At 34.5% G+C, this 17,138-nt stretch overlaps 1 protein-coding gene across 4 annotated transcripts in view; it reads left to right on the top strand.

The window, feature by feature from the left end:
• Positions 1-12,664, top strand: part of Luzp2 (leucine zipper protein 2) — a 313,181-nt gene extending 300,517 nt beyond the window's left edge. For 3 of the 4 annotated variants that reach the window (XM_045145859.1, XM_045145860.1, XM_045145857.1), the window contains 3 exons: positions 106-198; positions 8,400-8,477; positions 9,441-12,664. In XM_045145859.1, coding sequence (XP_045001794.1) covers positions 106-198; positions 8,400-8,477; positions 9,441-9,545 — 276 coding nt within the window. In that variant the 3' untranslated portion in view covers positions 9,546-12,664. The remainder of the gene's footprint in view (positions 1-105; positions 199-8,399; positions 8,478-9,440) is intronic. The other variant, XM_045145858.1, reaches the window with a different exon arrangement.
• The last annotated feature ends 4,474 nt before the right edge of the window (positions 12,665-17,138 follow it).

Below are 17,138 nucleotides of genomic sequence, written 5' to 3'. Positions count from 1 at the left end.
TGCTTTCTAATTACCTTACAGATCTGTTTGTGGAACATATTTCTCCTACATTTAATGATCTCTTTGTTTCCTTCTCTCTCTTCCTTTCTCTGTACTGCTCTAAAGCCACAAAAAAGTACTTCTGGAAATCCTGAGAGCTCTCGAGTTGAGTCAACAAAGGAAGAAAAACGGAACAGCACTGTGTGTGACTCTCAAGATGTAAGATTAACTTGAAGTAGTTTGAAAAGTACATAAGTTTGTAACACTTAACAGATGCTATGCGCGGGATATTTATGTATAGAATCATATCATCTGCAAATAATGAAAATTTGATCTCTTCTATTCCAATTTCTATCCCTTTAAGAGTGTCTCTGGCCTTATTGCTATGGCTAAGACTTCCAGCACTATATTAAATAAAAGTGGGGACAGTGGACACCCTTGTCTTGGTCCTAAATTTAGTAGAAAAGCTTCAAGTTTTTCCCCATTTAGTATTATGTTGGCTGTAGGTTTGTCATAAATAGCTTTTATTATGTTGAGATATGCTCCTTCTATTCCCAATTTCTGTAATACTTTTAACATGAAGGGCTGTTGGATTTTGTTGAATGCCTTTTCTGCATCTGTGATGATTATGTGATTTTTGTCCTTCAGACCACTTATATGATGTATTACATTTATTGATGTGCATATGTTGAACCATCCCTGAATCTCTGAGACAAAGCCAAGTTGGTCAGGATGAATAATCTTTCTGATATATTCTTTTATTCTGTTTCCCAATATTTTGTTCAGAATTTTTGAATCTATGTTAATGAGGGAGATGGGTCAGCAGTTTTCTTTCCTTCTTTCTTTCTTTTTTGTTCTGTCTTTGTGTCAGGTTTTGGTGTCAGGATGATACTTGCTTCATAGGAGTTCAGTACAATTCCTTCTTTTTCTATTTTTTGGGAAAGTTTCAGAAGCAGTAGTGTTAGTTCTTCCATGAAGGTCTATTAAAATTCACCAGTGATTCCATCTGGACCTGAATTTTTTTTCAGTTGGGAGACTTTTTATAACTGCTTGGATCTCCATACTTGTTATAGGTCTATTTAAATGGTTTATTTCATCATGATTTAATTTTGGTAGATCATATGAGTCAAGGAAATCATCCATTTCTTTCAGATTTTCAAACTTAGAGGCATATATATTCTTAAAGTATGTCTTTATGATGTTCTGAATTTCTTTGGTATCTTTTGTAATGGTGCCTTTTTATCTCTAATTTTATAAATTTGTGTCTCATCTCTCTTTCTTCTGGTCAGATTTGCTAAGGATTTATCAATCTTGTTTATGCTTTCAAAGAACCAATTCTTTGTTTCATTGCTTCTTTGATTTTTTTGTTTGTTTCTATTTCATTAATTTCTGCTGTAATCTTTATTATTTCTTCCCATCTACTGATTTTTTGTTTGCCTTGTTCTTTTTTCAAGACTTTGAGGTAGAGCATTAAATTGTTTACTTATGAACACTATAATTTCTTAATATAGGCACTTAGAGCTATAAATTTCTCTGTTAGTACAGCCTTCATTGTGTACCAAAGGTTTTGGTAAGTTGTATTCTCATCATCATTTGGTTCTATGAATTTATTGATTTCCTGTTTGATTTCTTCATTCCATAGTATACAATTTAGTCTCCATGAATTAGGCTCTGTAGTTTTTCTTGTTGATGACTTGTCATTTAATCACATTGTGGTCAGATAGAGTACAAGGGATTATTTCAGTTTTCCTGTATTTGTTGAGATTTGCTTTGTGTCCTAATATATGGACTATTTTAGAGAATGTTCCATGCGCTGCTCAGAAAAATGTATATTCTACAGCATTTGGATGGAATGTTCTATAGATATCTTCAGGGTCTATTTGTTCCATGACATTATTTAATACAGATGTCTCTTCATTTATTTTTTGCCAGGGTTACCTGTCAATTGATGAGAGTGAGGTATTGAAGTTACCCACTACAATTGTGTTTGGTGTTATCTGCAACTTTAATTCTAATTGTGTTTGTTTGATGAAATTGGGAGCCCCCATGTTGGTGCACATACGTTTAGGATTGTAATGTCCTCCGGTTGGAGTGTTCCTTTAATAAGTATAAAACAATCTTCTTTAACTTTCCGCACTAATGTTGGTTTGAAGTCTATCCTGTCAGATATTAGGATAGCAACCCCTGCTTATTTCCTAGGCCCATTTGCTTGAAATACCATTTTCCATGCTTTTTCCCTAAGACATTATCTATCTTTCATTGAGAGATGAGTTTCCTGGAGGCAACCAAGAGCAGGATCCTGCCCTTTAACCCAGTCTGCAAGCCTGTGTCTTTTGGTTGGGACATGGAAGCCATTGTTATTGAGTTACTATTAAAAGATATATGTTTATTCTCCCCATTCTTCTGGTTTTGTAGTGCTTCCTGTTTCCCTTTACTCTCTTGTTGTAACTGTTATTTGAGTATGGTTTACTTTTCCTGTTTCCTCATGTGTGTGCTTTGCTTTCTCCTCAGTGTGAAGGATTTCTTCAAGTATTTTCTGTAGAGCTGGTTTAGTTGTCATAAATTCCTTTAGCCTGTTTTTGTTTTGTCCTTATTTCCCCTTGAATTTGGATAGGTGGCTTTGCAGGATAAAGGATTCTTGGTTGACAGTTGTTATCTTTCAGAACTTGAAATACATTATTCCAAGCTGTTCTGGCTTTTAAAGTTTGTGTTGAGTAATCTGCTGTCATCCTGATGGGCTTGCCTTTGTAGATAACCTGCTTTTTCCTTCTAACTGCTTACAATATGTTTTCTTTGGTTTGTGTATTTAGTAGTTTAACTATAACATGGCAAGGAGAGGTTCTTCCCAGGTTTTGTCTATTTGGTGCTTTAAAAACTTCTTCTTTTTACATTGCTATTTCTTTCCCAATTTGGGAAATTTTTCTTCTATGATTATGTTGAAAATGCCTACTAAACCCCTGGATTAATATTCTTCTCCTTCTACTGTTCCCTGAAATCTTGTTTGATCTTTTCACAGTGTCCCGGATTTCTTGAAATTCACATTCATACCTTCCTATTAGCTTGTCTTTTTCTTTGTTGGACTGCATTAGATCCTCAACTTCTTCTTCTTCAGATATTCTGTTATCTCTTTTATCCATTCTACTGGTGAGACTTTCCATAGAGTTTTTTAATTGACTGACTGTGTTCTCCGGAGCTAGGAGTTTAGCCTGGTTTGTCTTCAGTATTACTATTTCTTTACTTATGTCTTGTAATGACTTCCTTATTTCATTAGGCTGGTTTTCTGTTTCCTCTTTCAGGAGTTTGTTTGCTTCTTTAATTCCTTTGTTATTTTCTTTGATTCCTTTCTTCTTTGACTTCTTTGAGTATAGATACAGTCTTTTAAAAAAAAATCTTTGTCAGGCATTTTATCTAAAATAGTCTCATTAGTGATCATTTCTGATGGATTTAAATTTTTTGGTGGGAAAGTATTGTCTTGATTCTTTGTGTTTCTTGTATTATAATGTAGCCACTTTTGTATCCTGAATCAATTTGATGCTTTGGTTTTCTACTTATCTGCAGTGTTGTTAGGTGTAGTGATCCACCTTTATATACTTTCAGGATATGAATTTAAGGTGCCAGGTGTAGCTTTTGTATCCCATTACAACCACAGAAATAATCCTAGGTATTGAGTTTGCTTGCTAAGCAAGTACTCTAGTGGACTGGGTGGAACAATTTACTGGCAAGTCCTAAACTTCAACTGAGCAATACATACATTCAATAAAAACCAGCATAGAGTATGCAATTGTGGGGACTGAAACACATAGATGGCCTTATAAAGCCAAAATCCCTAAGGGTGTGTGTTGTCCTACACCCCTAATCTTGTCAGCTAGGCGGTTGAGATTTCTGTTCTGACTTGTGTTCCAGGTCGGCCTGGATCTGAATCAGATCCTGCCTTCAATAATGACAGAAGAAAAAGACAAAGGCCATATAAATCTGAAAGCATCAAAGGCAAAAATATTCAGCCCCCAAATACAACTTATTTGAAAAACAGTAAAGCCAACCAAGAATATGTAACACATAACCTGCCCTGACATGGAAAGAGAGATTAGCCTATATACCTGCTTTTTGGGTTTTTTGTTTTTTTTCTTTTTGTCAGTTGGCCTCATTACCTTTCAGGGCAGCTTCCAATCACATCAATGCTGAGTTCCCACCTCAATCCCTCTGTGTTGTGCTGGGAGCTGGAATTCTGATCAGCTGTGCCGGATGCGCTGCACATGTGGCTGAACACTGGAGGTCCACAGCTCTGATGGTGGGGGGAGGGGAGACTGCAGAAGCCTGGAGTTGCTCACACAGTCCTGCCTGCCTCCCTTTCAGTAGCTCCTTAGTTGATCTCAACTGTCTTTCCCTCAGATTTCTTAACTTTGCAAGCAGCTAACGAGGTTGGAAATACCCTTGTGTGGGCTCTGCTTCGGCCACCACGTGGCACACCTGGCGGGCAGTGCTGGGCAGGCACATGATCGTGGGCCACCAGCACCTCGGTGGGATTCTGGCGTTTTCCTCCTTTTTGGTGGATCTTGGTCTCTCCTGCTTCTCCGCTGTGTCTAAGAATAACATATACTCCTTCACTTTTCAGAAGAAGAGTGTATTTTGCAGAGGTTTTGCTTAAATCCCTCCCTAGGCTGGTTTGGTGTGACTCTTATGCTGCCATTTTACCCGGAAGCCCAATATGCTCATTCTTTCAACCACAGGTCAGAAAGAAGTTAAAACGTTAAAAGCTATAATCAGGAAAAAAAAAAAAAAAAGTCAAAAATACGATTCTATAGTATTGCCCACCTAAGGACAATCTAGCATTACATGAACAGCATGCTAAGAGCGGGTGTTCTTTGCTGGGAGTGGTAACAAGATGTTCTATGAGCCCATGTGGCACATTACGTAAACAGCATGCTAGGAGCCTGTGAAGCCCGAGGACCATGGTTTAATTCCCCGGGACCCACATAAGCCAGATGCACAAAGAGGCACATGCATCTGGAGTTCGTTTGCAGTGGCTGGAAGCCCTGGCGTGCCCATTCTTTCTTTCTCTCTGTCTGCCTCTTTCTCTCTTTCTTTCAAACAAATAAATAAGTAATACATTAAAAAAACATGAACACATTATATAAAGATTAATGTTCAAAAGATCTAGATTAGTATTCATCCTTAAAATAACTTTGCTTTAACCTACTCTATAAAATTTTATTAATAATAAATTAAGTTTATTGATAATAAATTAATGGTATACTGCTTTATTATTTATTATTAAAGCTAAATCTGTTTAATTAATTTCATTAGATTTTTCTTTGTTTCACTGTCTATCAGGATTATCTTAGGGAACAATAATGGCTTGTAATTTTCTTTAACTATGCATGAGTTCAACAATTTGCCATGTTGTGTTCTGAAAGTAAAGAATCATAGAGACATAATTTATGACACTTTAAAACCAAACTCATAGAGAAACTCTATTCCATAGTTTTCTATGCTCTGGCATGGGTCTTGGAGTTGTAGAAAGGAAATGGCTTAGGAAGGTGGCCAATCTGCTTAATGGCAATATTTGTAGCCCCTTCCCATTTGAGGGTTCTCACCAACTTGAGAAAGTGTTCTTCTTATTCGTTACAGTCTCAGGTTTCTATTACCTAGGGACATAACTCAGTGTCAGTTTCTTGCCCTTCATCTTTTTGGATAGCTCTTTAAACTTTTGATAGCATCCCTCAATTCTCCACTGTTATTGATAGTTTTACCTACATGAATTTGTTAATCTTTATATCAAAGATAGAAAGCAATTTCTGTATTTGGATATGCTATGTTAACATTTACAATTATAATCTTATCTAGCTATACAAGTTCATCTATCAATCTCTGTTAATTTGGTGAGTAAGAATTATAAGCAGGGAAAACAGAAATGTATTCTAAATTCCTGAATAAATACAATTCACTTAGTCATTTTTTCCTAAATATATAAGCATAAGTACCTTGACTTATAGTAAAGTTGTCTGAAGGAGTCAAATATTCCTGTAGGAATCATAATTTTAATGTATGCCTTTGGCTTGGGTTGTTCACAAGTCTAACCAAGGGAATACTTAGGACTCAGCACATCTTCATTGAAGTACGCGCAAACAACGTTCGCTAGAATCACAAGCTGCTGTCATCGGAACACTCGCATTTACATTTGACATTTCCACCTCGACCTCAAATATATAATATATTGATGTCTCAGAGTGGGGGTAGGTCCTAACATAAGGACTTTACATATATTTATTATTTACTATATTTTATTTTATAAACAATAAAGTAACACTAACCTCAATTTAAAATATAATATTGAAACTAGGAAAATTGATTAATTCACTTAAGGCCAATAAACATTAAAGGATTTGAACATACACACACATAAATTATGCTTGCATTTGAGCAGTTTTCAAGAAAGACTATGGGAAATAAAACATCAGCAATTACTCTAAGCACTTCAGAAAATGAGTCAAAGAGTCCATCAACATGGCAAATACTTGGTTTTGTGTGAATTTTGTAGTCATGGTTATAGAGAGAACCTGTGAGGCTGAGTAATGACATCAGATATCTTTCTTGTTTTTCATTTGCTACATGCATGAGCCTGTTTTGTTTGTTTGTTTGTTTTTTAATCATCATGGTAAACATACCTCATTTCTTTAAGAGAACAGTCTCTGATTCCATCATTTCACCCATGTTGGTCATCTCTGTCTCTTCACTTGCCATGATCAACACAAATGTGGCAAAAACAGCAACAAACAATTTTTCAGGTCTGAGAATTTTATTCACTATAAAAGCATAGCCAGGTTCTAAGTTCATCACAGGCATCACTGCTTGTCATGTAGCATTTTCCATGAGTTTATTTATCCCTCCTCCAATTATCTCAATATTTCCTCTCATATAATCTCAACAGCACCTCATGATACATCTATACCACCAGCATCTGCTACCCTCACTACGCTGTGAAATCTCTACCAATTGTACAAGGTTAGCTTCTTTCTCACTGCCTAGAAAAAAAAAAATCTTCTTATCCTACAAACAAGCAGTCATGCTTTCTCTTTCTTTTCTGGATAGTACACACCACATTTCCCCCTTAGATAGTACAGGTTTTTCTGCAGGATCTTTGTAAAAATTCTTTGTGATAAGGTACTTGAGATTTTTTATTATGATCCTGTTGCTGTATTATCATCAGTTTTCTGTTATCTATACATATTTAAAGAAATCAAGCAGTGAAATGTTGCCCCTCATCAAATATGACTGTATCATACGGGAAAAACAGACACATTAGCATGCTAAAAGGATAAAATATTTGTTATTATGTGTTTTATCTTTTCATTATGAAGTTAGAGCTTAATTATTGTACACCTATCTAGTAGTGATCATTATTTATAACTTTTATCTTAAAATATCTTACCAAACACTTAACAGCTGGACAAGATGGCATATGTTCAATGCCTACCTTTGCAGCAGTGTTAAGTTCTACAGTTCATATTTACATTACTGCCAAAGCAGGGGATATGTGACTGAGCCTCACAACTTTTGGATAACAGCAGGATTTCAAGAATTCTTAAAATGACATAATTAACCTATATTATATCACAGCTCATGCTTTAGCTAAGGGGAGAAACTGACTCGTTCAATATTGAAACTTATCCACTGGCACAGCATATTAAACTCTTAGACTCTGTTTTACACATGGAAGGAAAGAAAGGAATTTGATGCATAAAGCACAATTATCTTCTACTTAATTTAAACATATATTTAAAAAAGACAAAGAATGACAGGAAACAGAGAAAGGAAGAAATATTAAAAGAATGATATATGAAAAATTGAGTGTCTTAATTTCCTTAAAATGGACATTTATGCTAGGTGGAATACTTTCATTACTGTAAGTTTGTCTTTGTTAAAACTGGTGGGGCTAAGAAATAAGATGAAATTTCTTGATTAATATGATATATGATCTTAGCTAAAGAAATGTTGCATTTAAAAAATACATACTGAAGTTTTGTCAGTGGTATTTATGATCACAGTATTGATTTCTTTGTGGCTTAGTATATTGGTATTTCTGTAAACACATACATCATTGGCACGTTTAAATCTGAGTCCAGGTGAAGCAATGATACTGTAATTTTTTTAAGTCTCTTACTTCCTTTGAACATGTTACAGAGAGAATTTTCCCTATGAACTGAACTTTCTAGTAGCAGCTGCGACCACAACAGCTATGAGATATTGTGAGTGCTTGTTCTCTCCTGGGACCCTCATGCTTGGAGGGTTCTGTCCGAAGCCTTAACTGTGTGCCAAACTGGTGAAAACTTTTTAATGGGAAAAAGTCCCGTTTGATTTTTTTTACCCATTTTTGTTGAGAATGTAATTCAATGACCTAGTTTCAATGGCTGCTTTTACAGGAGGGACAGTCCTGTTCCATGAAGCACAAAGACAGCACCCCAACAAACATTACTGGAGGACCAGAACATACTCCACAGGTATTTTCTTGGTAATCTGTGTTATCCCAGCTCTGTCAGAAAAAAAAAAATTTAATTTTATTTACTTATTTATTTGAGAGAGAAAGAGAGGGAAAGAGGAGAGAGAGAGAGAGAGAGAGAGAGAGAGAGAGAGAGAGAGAGAGAGAGAGAGAGAATGGGCACACCAGGGCCTCCAGCCACTGCAAACAAACTCCAGAGGCATGCATCACCTTATGCATCTGGTGTACACGGGTCCTGAGAATCACACGGAAGTAGTTTGGCTTTGCAGGCAAATACCTAAACCACTAATCCATCTCTCCAGCCTGAAGAAAATAATTCTTGATCCATTGATTTCAGCACATATGTGTTTTGCTCTAGCTAAAACAGCATGAAACAAAAGTGTTCTTTCTTCCTGGGCCTCTGCACTATGCATGGTAGCTCTCTGCCTCTCACTGAAGCTTTTGCTTTGACTGTGCCAGGCTGTCATCCAGAATGATTCCAGCCAAGAAAGAGAGCAAAAGTAAGCATAGAATAGAAATATGCCTATATTTCTTATTGAATGAGGGAGATTGAAGAAAATCGTGCAGTGGGAGAGGCGGAATGAAGTTTATCATCCTCTACTAAAACAAATAGCAAACATACCTGGAAAGCTTAGTTCTGAATTCTTGCATGCTCTGCGTGTCATTCTCTAACAATATTACATCTCAGTAATTCTAAGTCTTCTTAGTCCTAAATTAATCCGTGTTGAATGCTTTGGTCAATGTTTTGTCAAAATGATTTTTGAAGAATTTTTCCATTTGTAGAATATGATTATGTATTTGCATAAAGTAGAACTATTAACATTATAACTTTTTCATGCCTGTAATTTTATTTGTATTTTGTGAGTATACATGGATTTTCTTTGTGGTCTTCTAGAATTTTTTAATTTTTACTTTAAATTACATTTATTTTAATTCTAATAGTCTTTTCTGCATTATTTGACAGAAATTGCAAATACCTCCATGTTCTGAATGTGAGGTTAACAAAACACCAGAGAAACAGCTATCCAGTTTTGACGGGATTCCAACAAGAGAAGAAAAAATATTGTAAACGCTAAGAGACTGTATTAAAAACATCCATTTGGTATTATCTTCATACTCTTTTTTAGACTACAGGCTTGATGGAAATGCTAAGTTTCTAAAGCATGCCACTTTTTCACAATTTTCTGTAACTTTTTAACATAGATGACAATTTTTTTTCAGAAGAGTCCAGGCTGATTATAATCTTCAAGCAATAACCTAGTGGGGAAAGTTTCTGCAGTGACATTTAATTGTCATGACTAAATTGTCAGTATAAATTGGGCTATTTTGAGCTAAAATACAACCTTAGCACTTAATTCTTCTGCCCATTTGAATATCTAGTACTTCTTTGGCATGGTTGTTGAAATTAACTGGAGGATGACTGAATGTAGGTCCTTTGTATATTTGAACCCATTTAGAAAAAGTCTCCTAAAGTTTGTGGATTATATTAGCCAATTGGAGTCATTTCCTCCAAGGTTAGAATTTGAGTACTAGAATATATTATTTGGGGAGTATTTACTAATATGCTTACTAATTTAAGATAATAATGATAATTTGACCTAACTATGCTTAGTTAATTCTGTCAAGGATAAAGTTAGTTACCAAATATATCAATTTGGCACAACATAGACATCAGACCTATTGATCAATGATTTCTGGCACACTTTTTTTTTAGAGGCATACTTTATAAATTTGTGAATTTACTGGGATTATTTCAAGTTATAGTTAAGTTATCTGAGTTGCTCACATGATTTCTGATGTTGGATACTGAATGTATGGTAAGGAAAGTTCTGAAGTATGCAAACTGGTGATCTATATTTCAGAATTGACATTTGATGAAGGTGAAGTAGCCATGGCAATCCAAAAAGTTGACTTGTACTTTTTGAAACCTCAGGTTAAAATAATTCAAGGCTATTTAATTCCTCTAAAAAAGTTTCTGTAGGAATATTAGTAATCAAAGAACTACACTGTGAATAACCAGAATGTACCTCACAGTCAAATGAACTGAGACACCAATGACACCAATTGACATACTCAAATTATAGACAAGTTCATGATTTTAGGTTGTCTACATTGAACTTATTCACCTCTGTTGCTTAAGCCCATTTTGAAAGTACAAAAAACCTAAAAACATCATTCATTTTATGGAATAACTTTATTATGTTCCAATTAGCATATTTATATCAATATACCCAAGAATAAGGATACATTAAGGATATCTTCAATCAGTAGATGAACCTAATTTCTAGGATAAAATGGGAAACATTTTATCACAATGTCATACTTTAAGAAATGAAAGTTGAAAAGCTAAAACATTTAGTAATGGAATATTCTGGTTTATTCATTCTACTTGTAAAGTAGTTTGTGTTCATTACTAGTATTTTTCATAAAACAGACCATATTCAAAGGACATTGCAGTTGTTTTGTAGAGAATCCATAGACTTTTTAGGTGAAATGACCAGTATGATATTAAGATATGAAGTCAATATTTTTACTCACTCCTTCCCAGTTCTACAATGTATTTAGCTCTACATATTAATAGTTTTCTGAGTCTTGGTTCCTTCTAAATTTCCCTTTCTCTTGAGGCTTCCTAAACATCATAATTGATTTATAAAAGGAGAGTTAAAATAGCTTTAATCTAAGATTACTTTCCATTCTAACTCTGAGCATTCTAACTTTTCCTCCTAGCTATTATGGATGCTGTGGAAAGTTAGTCACTGTTTCACCTTATCAGGTTATGAGACATCTGAGATTATCACGAGAGATGAAGTTATAAAGCTTAGTTTGATTTAATGTTAATCAAGATTTATCAGTCTTTCTTTGCAACTTCTATTTTGTCAATGTCCTGGATTCCTATTCAAAAATATGACAACATATTCAGTTTTCTTCAGTGGGCTTAAATCAACATAGTGTCTTTCCCCTTTAAATATGTATAAACATGAATCTCCAGGACTCATTGTAGGATATTTATCACAGAATTAGCCCACATACATATTGAAAACATTTATAGCAGAAGATATTGTTAGAACCTTAAAGGAATATTATGAGTGCCTTTTAATGCTTAAGGACAGAACTCTTATATTCTTATGATTTATGACTACACTCTAACAAATTAATTTTACTTTTCTCATGCTATAACTTTTCCCTACAAAAGAGATATCATTTATTATTTCTTTTAGCTTTCCTGCTTAGAAAATTTTGTTGTTTGGAGGTGTTAACATTGATAACCTTACCATCTCCCCATGTAAAGAGCATTAGCTGAAATGATGACAATGACTACAGTGATGACATTATGTAAATGAAATGTTAATTGATGAAACACAGCTTGTATTGTGCAGATCTCGAACTTATTCTTGCTGAGAAGTTGACCTTACATTCAAAGTGGAATTAAAACATGGAATAACATGCTTTATCATAAGTTCTTCCACAACTCACTTTTTTCTTGTTATTTTAAAATGTTAATTCAGTTTAAGCTAATCAAATCTTATGTGTACATTGTTAATTATAAATTTGTTTTTAACATAGTCTTTCAATTTCTGTGCATTGCCAATGTACATAAAACTAGTACCTAATGTATGTTAGACTCCAGTAAAAACCTGTATCTATCTAATATTAACATGCTCCAAAAAATGTCCATAACTTTAGTCACTCATCTGGATGTGGTTTTATTTGTAATTTCAAATATCTGAGTGCAGAACAAAATCACAAGTGACTAATGTTTTCTCTCTGATCAGCTCCTTAGCATCACAATGCAACTTTTTCACAATTCTATTTATTATAAAATGTATACAGTGATAAGCCCAAGAGAATTATATGTTTATATGCGAGTAGCCATTTCCTGTTTTTTTCTGGACAAGGTAGACAGCTGGACTAAAACAAAGTGTGTGAACTTTGCTGTGTCAGACACTTAATTTTTCAAGCTTAGGTATCCATTTAGTTATAACTATAGCAGATACTCATGATTATCGACACCATGAAATAGGGTGATCTGGACAGGCTGGAAGTCATGAAAATGATCCTTGTTCATGTAAGGAACATGTTCTTACTTATAAGTACAATATTAATTTTCCCCAAAAAATACACTCATCTGAATTGTGTTATATAATATAAAGGATTATGTGATGAAAAATAAAAGGTACTGAAAGGTGACCTATCTTTATTCAGTTAAAATTCTTACAAAGACGCCAATGTATATTTCTCTATTTAAGATATTGAAAGATAACATGTTAGCATGAAAATGGTGCTTGTTTCTTATATCAGAACCTAAAGACTTGCTGAAATACTAACCTGGAAGTTTCTTTAATTTTTTTGTCAATGCCTGAGAAATCTTTTATTTTTATTTGGAGAATTTTTTAAAGCATTCCATTGTGGGAAGAAATTTGTCTTTTAAAAAGATATTTTCTTTTATTTGCTTTTAATTGACAATTGCTACATATGTCTAGGGGTACATTGTAGTTTTTTGATTTAGTCAGACACTGAAAAATGATCACATCAGATTATGAAAACACACATTACCTCACATATTAATTTTAATTCTTAGAAGTTCAAGCCTCATATAATATTCAAATATACAACTAATGCAGAAACTGAAATAACAAGAACACAGAAAAGAGTAAGCCTGCTATTTATATTTTATAGTTATTCTGCTATAAAAATGCAACCAAAAGACACAGGATTTTACAAAGAGAAAATAAGCATGTTTTGTGTTTTTTTTTTTTTTTTTCTTTTGTTGTTGTTATTGTTCTCAGGCTACTTTCTTTGCCCTTGTCTCTGAAAGGTTTATCTACATCTAGGACTTTGATGAGTGAATAAATTCTAAGTTGCAATTCAATATAATAAATCTATGGAACCATGACAATTAATAGCTGAGATGTGTTCTGAGGTATGCATTATTAGGCAATTTCATTGTTATCTGGTTACATTTTACAGGTTACATGCAAATATCTAAGGGATATAGCCTACAGTTTTTGTTTAGACTACTTGATAAAAACTGCTCTTCTTAAGCTATAACCCTATGTTGTATTTCACAACATAGAACACTGCAGAAAATTGTAACACAGCAGCATTCATGCATCTAAGCAGTTCTAAATGAAAACAATAGTAATATACTAAGTGATATGAGATTTTAAGCTCCATTATAATGTTAGCATTAATATGATAAGAAAACCATTGTCTGTAAGTGGGCCATCATTGCATAAGTAGCCCATCACTAAGCTTAACACCCCCTCAGTACATGACAACATTCCACATGGACTTTGAGTGTAGTTTAAATGCAGCTCTGACACAAACTTGTATATCTGTAGCTCACTTGATTTTTTTTTTTTTTTTTTTTTTTTTTTAGCCTTAGTGTCTCAAAAACCATTAGTGTTAAACAATGACATTGAATTCGGACATGGTTAAAACTAAGGGTTTAACTAGTCCCTCAGTATAAGTAAAACTAATGAGGAGATAAGACAACTCAAAAGTATGATTCTGGACTCCTACAACCTAAAGAAGAGGTTTTTTTATTCTTTATATTATTTTGTACCATCTTAATATACTATTCCCTTGTTATTATTTTTTTCTAGGTAGGGTCTACGTCTAGCTCAGGCTGACCTGGAACTCACAGTGATCCTCCTACCGCTGCCTCCCAAGTGCTGGGATTAAAGTCAAGCACCACACCAGGGAGAGAGAGATGAGAGAGGGGGAGGGAAAGAGAGAGACAGAGAAATAAAGAGAGGGGCACACCAGGGCCTCCAGCCACTGAAAACCAACTTCTGAAACATGCGTCAGGCTTTATGTGGGTACTGGGGAGTAAAACTCCAGTCCTTAGGCTTTACTGACAAGCACCTTAACCACATTGCCATGTCTCCAGTCCTCCTTGTATTTTTGAGATAATGCCTTACTGTATAGTTCAGGCTGGCATCAATGTCAAGATTCTTCTGCCTTAGCTCCCTGATTTCTGAAATTACATGTATGCACAGCCACACCTCACTTATATCGTTTTGATGAATAAAGGAAGTCCAGAGAAATCTGAAAATGATAGTACACCTTGATGTCTGTTGGTTAGTCTCTACTCATGAGTTATCCACTCATTCTGTCCTTTGAAACATATTCTTTCTCGTTTTGAATTGTACTTGTGATTCCAAGGCAATGACAAGCAAAAAAAAAAAAAATTATAAACACAATTTCATGATTTATATAACATAAGCTCTGGTTTTCATGAATTTATTACTTCAATATTCTCAGGAATCTTTGAGCTAGACATTACAGATATTACTATTGAAAATACCAAATATGTAGGTATAGAGGATTTAAAATTAAATCTCCCATATTACACAGTTAGTAATAGAGACAGGGCATGGACTGGAAGTGTGTCTAGGGAATCAATGTACAGAAGCACTGCATCCTATAGTCTCTGGAAAAGGACAGGGCTCTGCCACAGTGGAACCCATTAAATGGGGGAAAAATGCAACCATGAATATATGAAGTTCATAGACAAGAGAAGTAACTTTGTGGCTGCTTCAGAGAAAATTTCAAAATATTTTTATAGAATATCACCCAGTATGGGGGATGATTTTGGAATATAACCAAGCTATATTAAAGCTAAGAGTACTGAAAATATAATACAATGCATACATTTTCAAAACATTAATATTTTACACAGAATTTTCAGATGCTAACAACACTTTATAGTAAGCAATTGAACTCAAATTGACAGTTTTTAATTAGTGCTGTAGGCAAATGAAAGCATCAAAGCCATGGGTCATTCTTGGCTTTGTTGTCTTGTACTGCTAGATGTAAGACGAGAGGAGGCATAGAAGCTACACAAATGAGTTTCTCCATTCAAGCTTTTCTTCTTAGACATAGGCTTACTGTAATATGGTTTCCATTAGGAAGATCTCATTACAATTCTAGAGAAATTTTCATCAACTGCCTCCAACTCTATAGAAACTACAGCAGTATTTAAAGGATCCCTTACACTGTGCAAATAAATACATCAAATTAGAATCTCAAATTAGCCATTTGGTAAATATCAGTACATAGTCATAGCACATGCAGCTGTTGAAACATCTTATTTTTCACTTACAGTAAGTAATACCTAGCCCCAGGGGTTACATTTGGGGCTGACCTCAGATTGCAGAGAAGCAGGGGATTTCTTTCAGCACGTTTCTAGATTCATGGAGTTTCAGAGGGATTTTACAGATTATCTTGCTTATAAACAAAAGAATTATTTTCTTTGAAGAAAATGATGAAATTAATTATATGAAATGATACTCACTATTACTACACTGTGATGAGAGAATGAGAGCTTGATCATCAGATCCAGGAAAGAGGTATTTTATCCATCCCAAATGGTGATTGGATGTTCATATAGCAGGAACTTGATCTCACATTTCCAGGCATGGATCACTATGAAATCAATACACTTTTGAAAATCACCATTTGATTATGAGGAAATAATTGGCCAAGGTTATTGTCTCTTTTTACTTTAAAATAAAATGATATATTGTTACCTTGTCTATTATTCATATTTTATTAGGGATTGAGATAAATAAAATCAATTTAATTGCAGAGCAAGGTGATAAGTAATCATGGTGAAGCATCATGGTTAACTGGCTTTAACTGAGGGTCTGATGTGGTTTCTGAAATTGTCTTTTATCAGCAACATAAATTTAGATTTGTCTGACTGACACACACTGCCCAAATTCTGTGAACTTCCACTTCAACAGTGACCAGGTAATCACTGCTATTAAATGCATTATATACCTAGTACTTGCTACCTTGACAATAATATAATAAATCATGCTGTTCCCTGATTCCCTGCCCTGAAGTTTGACTGTTTCACGTTGCTTGAATCATACATAGGGTGTATATGATGGGTCTAGGAGATTTGTAAAGAAAACTCAGATTAGCTTTCTGAGACGATTCTCAGTATGACATCTTGAATTACTCTATGCTATATCCAGGATGCTTTTTTGTTTGTTTGGTTGGTTGGTTGGTTTTTTTGTTTTGTTTTGTTTTGTTTGTTTTTTGAGGTAGGGTCTCATTCTGGCCCAGGCTGACCTGGAATTCACTATGGAGTCTCAGGGTGGCCTCGAACTCATGGTGATCCACCTACCTCTGCCTCCCAAGTGCTTCTGGGATTAAAGGCATGCACCACCACACCTGGTTTCAGGATTTTTTTTTTAAAGAGGATTCTCTTTTTTAAAATACGCATGTATAACTTGAGTATGCCTCTGTCAAGACTTGCTGAAACATACTTATAAGATTCTGGAGACAGCCTGCATTAACTTTTTGTTAATCCTGTTTTTTAGTCCATTTTTCTGTTGCTATAACTAATTGACACAAAATAGGTAATTTATAAAGAAGAAATGTTTATTCAACTCAGAACTCAAGAGAATGGGGGTCCATGGTGGAAAGGTCACATCTGGCAGGGGTTTACCATAAGTATCACATGCCAACAAAGAATAAGCTCACTAGGTGTGTGCTTCTTCCTTTCTTATTAAACCACTAGCGTTATCATGATATGTTCACTTTAACAACTTAATTAGTCCTAGTTACCTTTCAAAATCTCTTTTCCAAATGCCATTAATAGGTAGCTTTGATGATTAACTTTCACATGATGGAACAACAGTGTTAC

This window comes from Jaculus jaculus, chromosome 3 (genome assembly GCF_020740685.1).
Source record: "Jaculus jaculus isolate mJacJac1 chromosome 3, mJacJac1.mat.Y.cur, whole genome shotgun sequence".
Classification (NCBI taxonomy): domain Eukaryota; kingdom Metazoa; phylum Chordata; class Mammalia; order Rodentia; family Dipodidae; genus Jaculus; species Jaculus jaculus.
This window is presented reverse-complemented; position numbering and strand designations above follow the sequence as displayed.